Source organism: Anarrhichthys ocellatus, unplaced genomic scaffold (genome assembly GCF_004355925.1).
Source record: "Anarrhichthys ocellatus isolate YVR2014 unplaced genomic scaffold, GSC_Weel_1.0 scaffold9, whole genome shotgun sequence".
NCBI lineage: Eukaryota > Metazoa > Chordata > Actinopteri > Perciformes > Anarhichadidae > Anarrhichthys > Anarrhichthys ocellatus.
This window is the reverse complement of record NW_022280039.1, coordinates 4,934,648-4,947,835: the sequence shown is the minus strand read 5'-3', so window position 1 is coordinate 4,947,835 and position 13,188 is coordinate 4,934,648. Positions and strand designations below refer to the sequence as shown.

Below are 13,188 nucleotides of genomic sequence, written 5' to 3'. Positions count from 1 at the left end.
TTCAGTCCCACCCACCCTCCTTGGCTCTGGTGATGTGAGGACATTGACAGTGCCAGTTAATGGACATCTGACCTTGGAGTGCCTGGCTGACAATGACCCCCCTCCCGATATCGAGTGGTACAAAGATGAGGCCAAGCTGCAGGTACGGAGTCAAAATCAAAAACAGGTGTTGAACTAGAAACTATGTCCTCTGACTCACACATTTTCCCTCCCTCCTCTTGTTATATCAGCTTGGTAGTCGTATCCAGCGACTGGCAGGGGGTCAGTACCTGGAGATACAGGAAGTCAGGCCTGAGGACAGTGGCCAATACAGCTGTGTGGTCACCAACATAGCTGGAAGCACCAGTCTGTTTTTCACTGTGGAGATTCTCTGTAAGTCGGCCTGTCAATAATGATATTATTTTGAATACATTTTTTAAATAGTTCTACATGCTAAACCAAAGCACCTACATGGATCTGTCACTTTTAATTTCTCTAGTGCCACCAATTATAAAGGAGAGCAGCTCAGTGGTGACTGTACATGTTGGCCAGGATGCGGTTTTACCTTGCGAAGTTGAAGATGACACTTCAACTGTGATCATGTGGAGGAAAGATGGCTTCCCCGTAACTCAAGATAACGATAAGTAGGTCCTAACGTATTCCTGCGCAATCTGTCCTTGTTATATTTTACTTTTCCGCATGTAAAACGAAAAACATAGACACAGCTACACACTGTGGTGTGTCTATCCATTCATTTTTATTTTTTTTTTAAATTGTGTACTTGTGTCAGGTACACAATGTTGTCAGAGGGCTCCCTGCGTGTGCATGCGGTTCAGTTGAGTGATGCTGGTCGCTACTACTGCACTGTGTCCAACCAGGCTGGCTCAGACCACCGCGGAGTGGATCTACGGGTGTTTGGTAAATATAGCAAAGAAAAACAAAAAGTTACTCTATAACTCTGGAGGTGCTTTTTCCCTAATTTTATCATCACACATGGGTCTCTGTGTTGGTTCTGGTTAGGATTATAGTGCAACTGTCTTGCTTAAATACTTTTTAGGATATCTTATAGTGACTATAAGCACACTGAAATACAGGACTCTGGTCAACATACGTGAATCTGTTCTGTGTCCTATCAGTGGGTCCTTCAATCAGTCCGGGTCCATTCAATGTGACAGTAACCACAGGGATTAGAGCTGTGCTGAGCTGTGAGACGACAGGTATACCTCCGCCTGAAGTAACCTGGAAGAGGAACGGCACTCCCCTCGATATCAGCCAGCAGCCAGCTGCATACAGGTAAATACAAAGCTATGGTTGGACTAATTTTGAATACAAAATATGCACACATTAGGAATCACAGCCATTAAAACTTAAAAGCTGACCACATTGTGCTGTTCTGTCTAGGTTACTGTCCTCTGGGTCCCTGGTTCTTTTGACACCGTCCGATGAGGATGAAGGTTACTTTGAGTGCACCGCTGTCAATGATGTTGGGGAGGAGCGCAGGGTCATTGAGGTCATCCTGCAAGGTATTGATTTGGTTCTTTGTACAATAAGCAGACAGTAGTGAGTCATTTCAGATGATTGAATTGATGAATTTGCTATTTTCTCTTTTAGTCCCACCATCTATTGAAGACGATGTCACGACAGTCACGGCTGTTAAAATGTCTCCTGTGGTGTTGCCTTGTCACGTACAAGGACGCCCTCAGCCCACTGTCACCTGGACCAAGGGCAGTGCCAAACTGGGTGCCAGAGGAGGAAGTTATCGTGTCCTTCCCACTGGTAAGACAACATGTCTAAAGGCTTTTTAAATTAGTATGCATCATGGTAAACTGGAACAAACTACCACAGGGCATGGAATATATTTTTGCTCACTAAACTATGTATGTGATTCATTGCAATGCAGGAGTGTTGGAGATAACTGCTGCCGTGCCAAGCCATGCTGGCAGGTACACATGCTCAGCCCGCAACCCAGCTGGAGTGGCTCACAAACACATCTCTCTCTCCGTGCAAGGTAGGCTTTACTAGATAGCCGCATGTTACTGTGTAAACACTATGTGTTTGAACACATACAGTATGACAACACATGTAAATATATGTATATAACAAGGGATTTGTTCTTCTATGTATTTAGAACCCCCAGAGATCAGGCCAATGGCAGAGGAAGTACAAGCAGTGTTGCATCATAGGACCGTTCTGCCCTGTGACGTTCAAGGCTTCCCCAGACCTTCCATCACCTGGCAAAGAGAGGGAGTTCCCATAGCAACAGGTAATGACATATAAAACCCAAACACACCACTTATTGTACAAACGTATTGTTACGTTACGGTAGATGCTGGCATTTGATATCTGTTTAAGGAGTTTCAATGAGGTCTGTGGCTGTTTTTTGTGAGAACATTCTTCATACTTTCATTATTATCAGATCCCTGTGATCCCTGTGAGCAGGTCTCACTGTAATTCAGGGGACATGATCTGATTTTCATGCTCATGTGATGTGACTTTATTGCTTGATTACAGGTCACAGGCTCGCTGTGCTCTCAAATGGAGCCCTGAAGTTTTCTCGTGTCACACTTGGTGATGCGGGGACTTACCAGTGCCTGGCAAAGAGTGAAGCTGGAGTCGCTGTTGGCAGGACCACACTAGTCCTTCAAGGTATTTATGGACTTTCAATCTCACAGATTGGAACAAAATGGTAATATCTCTGTGTTTGTTTCTAGTAGTCAAACTGGTTGTTCCTAATTCCTAAAAAAAAGTATTTTTGACATCTATAAATTAATTAATATAAATATATAATTAATCTTGTGTTCTCCCAGTGCCCCCCGTGCTGAGTGTGCCTCGGGTCGAGTACACTGCAGTGCTAGGCCAGCCAGTCAGTCTGGAGTGTGTGGCTGATGGACAGCCGCAACCTGAAGTTGCTTGGCTCAAGGAGAGAAGGCCTGTGATTGACGGCACTCATATACATATCTTTGCCAATGGAACCTTGGCAATTACTTTTACCCAGCGCAGTGACGCAGGCCTGTACACATGTACTGCCAAAAACATCGCCGGCAGAGCCAGCCACGACATGAGGCTGGCTATTCAAGGTAAGTTAAGAGAGCATTTTCATATCATTTAAAGACTGAATATAGCAGGTTTATGTTGTATTAAAAAAATAAAACGATGTTGTTGCTTGTTTCAGTCCCGCCCATGATTCCTCCTGCGCAAACAGACCTGTCAGTCATTCAAGGATTTCAGGCGCTGCTGTCTTGTGCTGCTCAGGGTTCACCAGAGCCCAGAGTGACATGGGAGAAGGACGGTGCCATTGTGCCCAACCTTCCAGGCAAATTCACTGTCCTGCGATCCGGAGAGCTAATCATTGAGAGGGCTGAGGTTAGCCTGAGTATTCTTCACTGCATTACAAACCACCGTCTCTTTCTAGTTCTGGGCATACAAATCAGTTGTGGTTGCTTTCTTCTCACAGCCAGGGGATGCTGGCGTGTTTACATGTGTAGCCACGAATGCAGCAGGCTCTGCGAGACGAGAGATCCGCCTGTCCATCAACATGAGGCCTGCCTTCAAAGAGCTGCCAGGTGATGCAACGCTGAACAAAGGGCAGAGGCTGGCCTTGTCCTGCCACGCTCAGGGAACACCGTCTCCTGTCATCTCCTGGACTGTCAACAACAGTCCTTACACAGGTATTCGCTTGCTTTACCTGGTGAGCTTCACTTAAATATTACCAAAGTATTACAGTGCGATTGTGAAAAAAAATCACATCAAGGTGGCATCTTCTGTAGATCGTAGTAGGATGAAATAACAATCAATCTTGTTTAATCTGACCTGTGTTATGCACTGACTGATTAAACACATTCCAGGTGCCACTGTAGATGAGGCTGGCAGGAGCTCCGTGATCGTTGAGAATGTGACCATGACTGACGCTGGGACCTACGTGTGCATAGCAGAAAACAGCGTGGGCTCCATCCGAGTGCTCTCGTTTGTTCATATCAGAGGTGAGCTTCTTTTCAAGGATTATTCGGGGCTATCCGTTTAAAGGAACAGTGTGTGACATTTAGGGGGATTCATTGGCAGCAATGGAATATATTATTCAGAACTGTGTTTTAATCATCGTAGGGTTTTCGCTAGCTTAGAAATACAAAAGCAAAAAGCAATTATTTTGTCATGTAGAAAAGCAGAGTATTGATAAGAGTAGCTTCTAGTTGTACTAAAATCCTGAAGATAACTCTCTCAAATCTGAAGGCCGCCATAGTTCTCCAAAACTCTTGGAAAGGGAGGGCTGAGCTGAGGGATATTTAGTTGGGTGCAATCTGCAACACAATACTGCATGCACCTAAATCTCACACACTGGGCCTTTAACTTTCTACAGATACCGTACTGATATCACCTTGATGAATATGTGCCGTGTGTCTCCAGAGCCTCCGGTGTTGAAGGGTGAAGCTATCATGTCTCAGACGGTCATCCAGGGTGGCTCTGCTGTGCTGGACTGTCCAGTCCACGGAGACCCCAGCCCAGTGCTCCGCTGGCTTCGGGGTGGAAAACCATTACTCCGCTCCGTCCGAATGCAAGCGCTTCGCAACGGATCCTTGGTCATTTACAGCATCACTGTAAATACAGAGCTCCCTTTATGATTTGTTGTGTATTTCCTACAATTTAATGCAGCTCTCTCTTGACAAGTTTTGTTCAACCAAGTTTGAATGATTGAGCCCCCTTGAGCAAACTACTTGCATCAAATATTTCATGTCTTGTAGAACAATGGAGCAGTATTCCTCCTATCCATGCTTCATCTGCAGTCCCCTTGGGTGGATGGACATTGTATGACTGTCCTGCAGCGTTCCCACCTAAATCAGATTCAGTTCAGTCAGAAAGGCTAACAGCATTAGCAACAGAGGAAGGAGATGAACAGAGAGCTGGATGTTCCCAGACTCTCCCCCTCTTTCCTTCGCCTGTAACCTTGTTAGGTCTCTAAATGCTGCTGTAATTGCATAGCCTGCAGTTGAGATTTTCTCACAGACAGATGACCGTCCTTCCCACGGAGCACTCTAATGTGAAATTTCCCCTCTCCGGCCCAGTAATATCTATTATGACAAAGAATTCAATGGAATAAAGTCTCAACTGGCCAGTAGAAAAAGACAGTTTTTTTTTTTTTTTTGCTTTAATGTCAGTTTTCTGTCACCGTGAAACTATATGTGATCGAAGACACAGTTTTGTTTTGGAGCTTTGTGGCCCCATCAGGGGGGGAAATTGTTCCTCAGGGTGCCAATTAAGCCAAACTCTCCTCCTCTACCTGTTTGATCTACAGGCTGCAGATGAAGGGGAGTACCAGTGTGTGGCTGAGAGTGAAGCTGGAACAGCTGAGAGGACCATTACGCTCAAGGTTCAGAGTGAGTTCTGTGGTTATAATAACACACATTGTCATGGGATATGAAATTAATTAGAAAGATATACACAACTACACATGCCAGTAGCCTCTCTGAGGTTGGCTGGCTTCCCTTTCTAATAACTATTTCAAATAACTAGTTTTGCCAGACCTCCACATATTCATGCATTTTGTCTTCTTCTCATTGTGAAATTTTGGTTGTGTTTTTTGTCACTTTTTTTCCTACCTTCTTAGATATTTTACAAGCTCATTGTTTTGTTTTTTTTACAAATGATCTAGACTCAAAACTCTGCTGTCTTCTCTGCTTCTCTCTCTCTCTCTATCACAGTCAATGGAGGCTACTCGAACTGGGAGGAATGGGGCCCATGTAGTAGCACCTGTGGACAAGGCTTCCAAGAACGAATCAGATTATGCAACAACCCAGAACCAACCAATGGGGGCCGATCATGCAGCGGTCCCGGTATCGACTCTAGGAAATGTCAAAATGGTCTCTGTCCAGGTATGAATACATTGTTGTTATTATGTTTTTGGAACATCCATCCGGTCCATTCTCGTAAACCTCGGACGCCTGGAGGGAATTTCTTTAAATTTGCCACAAACAACCACTAGGTCAGGATGAACTGAATAGATTTTGGTGGTCACAGGTCACTGTGAACTCACAAAACACGTTTTTGACCAAAATTCAAGAATTTATCAGGTCATTTTGACAATTTCACACAAATAGGATAAATTGACGAAGTGATACAATTTTGAACAGACATGGATGTAAACTGCAACTTGACAGGATGTCGGAGGCATACAACTGCTAGGTTTGTCCTCATTCACTTTTGACAGAATATTTTATTTAACTTTATTGCTTTGTTTCATAATTTATGACAACAATACGATCCTGGTCAAGCTCTTGTGTGTACGAATGAACAGAATATTCTGAAAGTTACCTTACAGACAGTGTACACACATCAAAAGGACATTCATGAACGTGGGCTATTATTGCAGTATCTGTAAAGAGATACATGGCACATTCATTTATTTTATTTATTTACTTATTAAATAGGGACAGAGCACGTTAATGAACATCATTATAAAATACAAGATTTGAAAGAATTTTGCTGGAATTAGCAAAAATGCAGATTTGCATCCGTCGTCCCTAGGCAGGTAACAAAAACAGTCCATGTATCAACTCAAAGGTAATGTTATGAATTATTCAAGTGCATGTCTTTTTGGTGATGAAAGGAGAGACTCCTCGCAGGACCAGAGGCAGCCTGATAGGCATGGTGAACGAGAGAGAGTTTGGTGTGTCCTTCCTGGAGGCCAACATTACAGACAATGTTGAAGAGGGGAGCAGCACTCTGCAGGCACACCTGAACAACATCCCTCCCAGTGTGGGTGAGTGATAGCACCTTATGGCCCCAGGGTTGATGTCACATGTCCAGAGAGAAAGGTCTCTTGAGTCATTGTTGTGCGTGTTGTAACAGTCAAGTGTGTAAACTAAATTGTGGGACAATCCAACATGTTCTTGGAATAGAGTTACTCACTTTTTAAATTTGCACAGTATAGGTTCGATTGAAATAATAGGATGCAAAATAGTAAACTCTACTGATCTAAAAAAGGTTTTTTACTTAGACTTTCAGTTTCAGGGAAACTCTGGAGTTTGTCTCTTTCCATGATTTTTGTAAATAAGAAGTGAAAACAGGAGATTGTTTTTGGGATGTGGTCCTAATCTTGTGTAGACTGCATGCACTGTATGTCTTTGGCTTTGTTTGAGGCCAAGAGCTGAACCCGTTTCGTTATAGGTCCCTTGCTGCGAGTGCTGGTGTCTGCGTTTGCTCCCATGTACTGGACCACTGTTTTGCAGAGCGGAGCAGCCAGAAATGGCTACTCTCTCACTGAGGGCCAGTTCAGGCAGGAGTCCCAGCTGGAGTTTGAGACTGGTAAGTTCTGCAATAAATCAGTTCTACATGTATAACAGGTTTTAGCCGATGGATATTACAAGCTTATGATTTATTTAAGGTAACTTATATTCCGAGAAGGTTTTTTGGAGCTTGGCCAGTTGCTCAACTGATCTGTTACATGATGAAAATATTGCATCTAAAATCATGCAGATAGATACAGTATATCACTTTGCAACAGACACACACTTAAGAGTCAGAATTTTTTATCTGTGATCAATGATTCTCTCTGACTGTTCTTTGTAGTTTGCTAAACAACCAGCAGATGGCACCACTGACATTACTTTAGTTTACACATGAAGGCTATTACTTGTAAATAGTTTAATCACGCTCTTGTGTGCTTGTAAATTTCTTATCTCTTTAAACAGGGGAGATCCTTCGTTTGACCCATGTTGCCAGAGGTCTGGATTCTGAGGGAGTTTTATTAATTGATATCGTGATTAACGGATTTGTGCCTCCTTCATTATCATCATCTCATCTGAGCCTACAAGTGAGTTCACTGCTGTCATTATGATGTGAATTTACTAACATACCTCACGAGAGAGTTTGATGACATACATAAGATCCTCTCTCATTTCTCTGACCGTATTTCCTTTGTGTCCCTCAGGAGTTTGATGAGTCATATGTGCAGACGGGCCAAGGGCAGCTGTACTCGTGGTCATCGCAGACCCACCAGAGAGGAGGAAACCCCATGGTGCTGCGCTGCAATCACACAATTATTTACGAGGGCCAGGAGGAGCGCCAGGGCCCTCTGCTCCAACTGCTCAAGGTCTCCGGGATGAACAGCGTCTACAACATGTTCACTCTCACTTTGGACTTCCATATCACTGCCAGCCTCCTCATTCCAGGTCTGGGGAGAATTGCAATGATTTAAAGTTCATTTAAAACACTATTGCTTCATCACATAAAAATGCTGGATCTGAATATTGAAGCAGCTATGAACTGAACTGTTCTGTTTGCAGATGGTTATGAAGACACTTGCCCTAAAGGTTTCACTGTTGACACAGCCTCCTACTGTGCTGGTATGCTCTTTCCTTTTTTTTTTTTTTTTTTTTTTTTTTTTTTTTTAAATGTCTCATACATCTTTGAACAGTTGTCCGTTTACCAGTTTTAATATTATGATTCAATGTGTCCTCATTAGATGAAGATGAGTGTGCGCTGCAGTCTCCCTGCTCCCACTCATGTAACAACATCATGGGAGGCTTTTCCTGTGCCTGTCCCTCTGGCTTTACCATCTCTACGGAAACCAACACATGCCAAGGTAAGACAAAAAAAGTGTTTTGGGGAAAAATTACCAGATATACAATGGTAATGGTATAAATTATCTTTGTCATCTTCATCTAATCCATTTGGCCTTACACTTGTGTTTCACTTAAAACCAGATATTGACGAGTGTTCCCAGGGCTCACACATGTGCCACTACAACCAGCAGTGTGTCAACACAGTGGGCACATATCGCTGCCAGGCCAAGTGTGGACCAGGATTTAAGCCCAGCATTACAGGAACCAGCTGTGAAGGCAAGTCACTCTGAATCACTGTTAAAACTGTCTGTACAACATTTCATACATAACATAACAACTTATCTTCAACTGCAGCTGTTGTGCCGTTCCTCTTTTTTTTTGTTGAATCCAATTATATTTGTTTCTGCAATAATCCATTAAGACAACTGTCATTTCCACGCATACAGTATGTTGTACAGTATACCGGATGTACACAGCAGATTGATGAAGATGTGTCAATTGTGTGTTCCAGATGTGGATGAGTGCCAGGAGTCTGCTCTCTCCCCATGCCAGCATCAGTGTCTCAATACTCTGGGCTCCTTCCGCTGCATCTGTCACCCTGGGTACCAGCTGTCAGGACATCGCTGCCTCGGTCAGTGACCTTAACTTGGTGGGACTCCCACAGGTTATTAAAGGGACAATTCACAAAAATAAACATGTTTCCTCGTACGTGTATGAGTTGCCTAACTGCTCACAACAAGGTCTGTGGATTATCTTGAGTTACATGGTCATGATTTCTGGAAAAAGACATTGCTGTTGTGTTTTCCAAATGTATTTTTTTGAGGCCTAACAGCTCTGTTGCAATGATTGCACTTTCACAGACATCAATGAGTGCATGAGAAATGTCTGCCCGGCTCACAAGGAGTGCCGCAACACAGAGGGAGGATACCAGTGTTTCGACAGCTGCCCAGCTGGCATGACCAAATCGGAGAATGGAGCCTGCATGGGTTAGTGGCTTATATCCACTCTCTTTAGTTGCTAAATATAGCATTAAGTCATGATTTCATTCACTTCGAGAAACAGCATGAAGTCATTTATGTCTTGAAGGGCTCAAAGAAGACAACTCTTGTGAGTTAACAGATTAATTTATCCTTGGACATTGAACATATGACAGTTGGTAGAATAAGCTGGTCTTGTCTGCATTATTATAATCGGCGGAAGCCAACAGGTCTACTGGTGATAGTATTGGCAGCTTCTAAAGACCTCCACACTGCATTTTACATTGCGTAACACCAGGTCAGATTTCACAGGATTACTTCAGGGCACAAAACAGCAAGAAGTCGCTGCTTGTTCTTCACAAGGAAAGCTAAAGCTTTTGTATAAAAGTCTATTAATTGGTACTTATAAAGAGGATCTTTACGTCTTCGGTCAAGGGTTTTCTCTAACAGGAAGCAACACAGTTAATGATAGTGTGGTCTTCATTTGAGGAAACTCTATAGTCCCAATAGCACCACTGGTATGAGATAGAGGCTACCACCATCCCAAGTTACTAAAGGTATCACAGTTAAGGTCAGTCTCAGCATTTTAAAAAGTTTATCAAGTTTATCAAAATAATTACAGGAGAGACAAATGTAATGCTGAGGTTTGGTGGTGATATATTGTTGTTTACTGATTATTTTTCAGATGTTGACGAGTGCCAGGATGGAAGTCACATGTGTCGCTACACTCAGATCTGTCAGAACACAATCGGAGGTTACGGTTGTGTGTGTCCCAGAGGTTACCGATCCCAGGGAGTAGGCCTGCCATGTCTGGGTAAGACATCTATGCCTGTTTTATAATTCAACTCTCCAATGACACTCACACATGAGAATTTACTTGACCCGTGTTCTACTTTGTAGACGTTAACGAGTGCCAGCAGACACCAAACCCTTGTGCCTACCAGTGCCGCAATGTGCCTGGCAGCTTTAGGTGCCTGTGCCCTCCCGGTACTGTGCTGCTTGGAGACGGGCGCTCCTGTGCGGGGCTGGAGAGAGGGCAGACCTTCACCAACGGCACCAGAGTCAGAGCAAGACTCCGCCCACAGCTGGTGTCGTCTGTCGGCAGGCCGATCCTCTCCCGTTCTCACGGAGTGTCTCGCATCACCAGACAGAGCTGTCCTGTGGGCTACACCAACAGAGGCGGCACATGTGTTGGTGAGTGTGTATCAAAACTATCAAATACGGCATAAGTCCACATCATACCATCTTGTCAACCTCTTGATTCTCAAACATTATTCTCCGTACAGATGTAGATGAGTGTCTGCTCAGAAAGCCATGTCAACACGAGTGCCGAAACACCATTGGCAGTTTCAAGTGCCTGTGTCCCCCTGGTTACCAGCTCTTACCCAATGGCAGGATCTGTAAAGGTAAGAGCTTCATTAAACTGTAACTATAAACTTCTTCCTCCCTTTATATTATTGCAGCTAAGGTCCTATCCCCTTTCTCTACCTCTAGACATTGATGAATGTGTAGATCAAGGCATCCAATGTGGACACAATCAGATGTGTTTTAATACCCGAGGGGGATACCAGTGCCTGGATACTCCCTGCCCTGCATCCTATCAGAGTGGACGAAGCCCCGGGTAAATTGCATGAATTGCAAGTGTAAATACAATAATTAGGCTGTACATGCTGCAATTATGACTGCAATATTTTGTAGCTATGAAATATTTTTAATACTAATGTGTCAGTGGCACTTTCCTGTTGACCTTTAAAGGACGTGCTACAGGCCCTGCTCTCTGGACTGCGCCGCAGGAGGCTCTCCTCTGCTCCTGCAGTACAAGCTGCTCACTCTCCCCTCTGGCATTCCGGTCAATCACAATGTGGTACGACTTTCGGCTTTCTCAGAGTCAGGCGTCCTGCAAGAGCGTACGTCTTTTACCGTACTTGAGCAAGAATCGGTGACGGGTGTAATGGGCCGGGTGTTTGGCATCAGAGACGAGGCAGGCAGGGGGATCATCTTCACTCTGCGGGCTCTGAACGGACCAGGACTAGTGCGCCTCAAGGTGCAGGCCACCACCATCTCCCTGCAGGGCCGCATTACCTATCAGAGCATCTTCATTATCTACATCTCCATCTCGACGTACCCATACTGAGCCACTGCTCAGCTTTACAGATGACTCTGCCTCCCAGTGGCCTTCGGATGCCTCTTACCCACAAGGCATTTCCCCCCCAAACCCTGTGCCTCGGACACATTAGGCCACGCAAAGAAGCTCTAACATACAAGAGAAGGTGGACATGGTTAGTAAGTGGATCTCATGAAGATGGATACCCTCATCTGTGACTGAAATGTCATGGTGGAAAACGTCCTGTTAAATGTTCACTAGGTTCTGTTGAATTAATCATAGAGCAGAACCTACTCTGTTGAAGAATTCTGAACTGAGAAACATGCTGGATGAACAAAATATTTAGTTTATTCCCTAAATGCCCTATTTGGGGAAAACATATTTCTAATCATTATCTGAAAAATGCAGAATGCAAAAAAATGTAACGTCAACCAAGCTCTGAAGTTATTTAGTATCCATCAGGAACTACCAATTTATTTTTGTTCTGCTTTCTATCATTGTGTTTGTTTACTTTACAATGTTATCTTATTCTGGGACAGATTCATTCTTATATGAAAAAATGTTTGCAGCCGGTAATACAAGTCTTTCAACAGTTATGAAATTGTAAAATTTTTGCCCCGCTATTTTAATTTATTTAAGTCATTTGTACACATCAGTCTTTCTAGCTAGCGACATTGATTCATCTGTCGTTCGTGTTTTTGTACTCTTTTTATAACATTTTTATCACGTGTGACAGTTTAACGGTGCTAATCTGAATGTACTTGAGTGTTTTAAATACTCTCCACAGAGTTGGACTACACTTACAGTTTCTGGAGTGTAGCATTAGCTATAACATGGCACGTCTTTCCTGCATTCATGACACTATACACTAGAGCTTTAACGACTAGCTGACCAATCGAGTAGTTAATCGAAAGAACAGCAATCAGCAACTATTTTGACAATCAATTAATTATTAAAGTCATTTTTCATGCAAAATGGCAGAAGATGCTGTTCAGCCTCTCAAAAATGGAGTTTTCCTGCTTTTTCTGTTTTGTATTATATTAAACGTATTGTTTTGTGGTTTTGGACGGACAAAAAAAGACATTTAAATACATCACCTTGGAGTTGGATGAACTGGGATGGACATTTTTCACTATTTTCTGACATTTTATAGACCAAACGACAAAGACTAAATTTATCTAGACAAACAATCTGCAAATTGATTGGTAACGAAAATACTCGCTAGTTGCAGTCCTACTATACACAACATTTTAATACTCATTTCAACATTTGAAATAGTTCAGTAATTAGACACGTGCCATCAACATACAAATATAAATGATCTGAAAACCATAAAATGCCGACAATTGCTATATAAATGTTTGCTCTAATCCTGCAGATTGAACAAATGTGTCCCTGTTATTGTAAATGAGTCTCAAATATGTGTAGAAATAAACTGGACAACAATTTGCTATCGTCTGTTACTACCATACCATAGTCTCAGTCAGTCTTAGTTATATCTCATTGTAGAACCTGCACGAACCTTTTGTAAACAGCATATTGCAGCTGACAAACTACTACTAGTACTACTGCA

General features: G+C 43.1%; 1 protein-coding gene across 1 annotated transcript in view; it reads left to right on the top strand.

The window, feature by feature from the left end:
- Positions 1–11,705, top strand: part of hmcn2 (hemicentin 2) — a 42,968-nt gene extending 31,263 nt beyond the window's left edge. The window contains exons 51-81 of the mRNA XM_031849673.1: positions 6–142; positions 231–372; positions 479–623; positions 770–897; positions 1,116–1,272; positions 1,381–1,502; positions 1,591–1,755; positions 1,880–1,987; positions 2,108–2,242; positions 2,491–2,625; positions 2,787–3,056; positions 3,152–3,342; positions 3,434–3,647; positions 3,825–3,959; positions 4,381–4,571; positions 5,267–5,348; positions 5,673–5,843; positions 6,578–6,730; positions 7,138–7,275; positions 7,662–7,783; positions 7,901–8,141; positions 8,256–8,315; positions 8,435–8,554; positions 8,676–8,810; positions 9,046–9,165; positions 9,395–9,520; positions 10,197–10,325; positions 10,412–10,705; positions 10,798–10,917; positions 11,006–11,132; positions 11,267–11,705. Of these exons, the coding sequence (XP_031705533.1) occupies positions 6–142; positions 231–372; positions 479–623; positions 770–897; positions 1,116–1,272; positions 1,381–1,502; positions 1,591–1,755; positions 1,880–1,987; positions 2,108–2,242; positions 2,491–2,625; positions 2,787–3,056; positions 3,152–3,342; positions 3,434–3,647; positions 3,825–3,959; positions 4,381–4,571; positions 5,267–5,348; positions 5,673–5,843; positions 6,578–6,730; positions 7,138–7,275; positions 7,662–7,783; positions 7,901–8,141; positions 8,256–8,315; positions 8,435–8,554; positions 8,676–8,810; positions 9,046–9,165; positions 9,395–9,520; positions 10,197–10,325; positions 10,412–10,705; positions 10,798–10,917; positions 11,006–11,132; positions 11,267–11,645 (4,892 nt within the window). The 3' untranslated portion in view covers positions 11,646–11,705. The remainder of the gene's footprint in view (positions 1–5; positions 143–230; positions 373–478; positions 624–769; positions 898–1,115; positions 1,273–1,380; positions 1,503–1,590; positions 1,756–1,879; positions 1,988–2,107; positions 2,243–2,490; positions 2,626–2,786; positions 3,057–3,151; positions 3,343–3,433; positions 3,648–3,824; positions 3,960–4,380; positions 4,572–5,266; positions 5,349–5,672; positions 5,844–6,577; positions 6,731–7,137; positions 7,276–7,661; positions 7,784–7,900; positions 8,142–8,255; positions 8,316–8,434; positions 8,555–8,675; positions 8,811–9,045; positions 9,166–9,394; positions 9,521–10,196; positions 10,326–10,411; positions 10,706–10,797; positions 10,918–11,005; positions 11,133–11,266) is intronic.
- Positions 11,706–13,188: the final 1,483 nt, after the last annotated feature.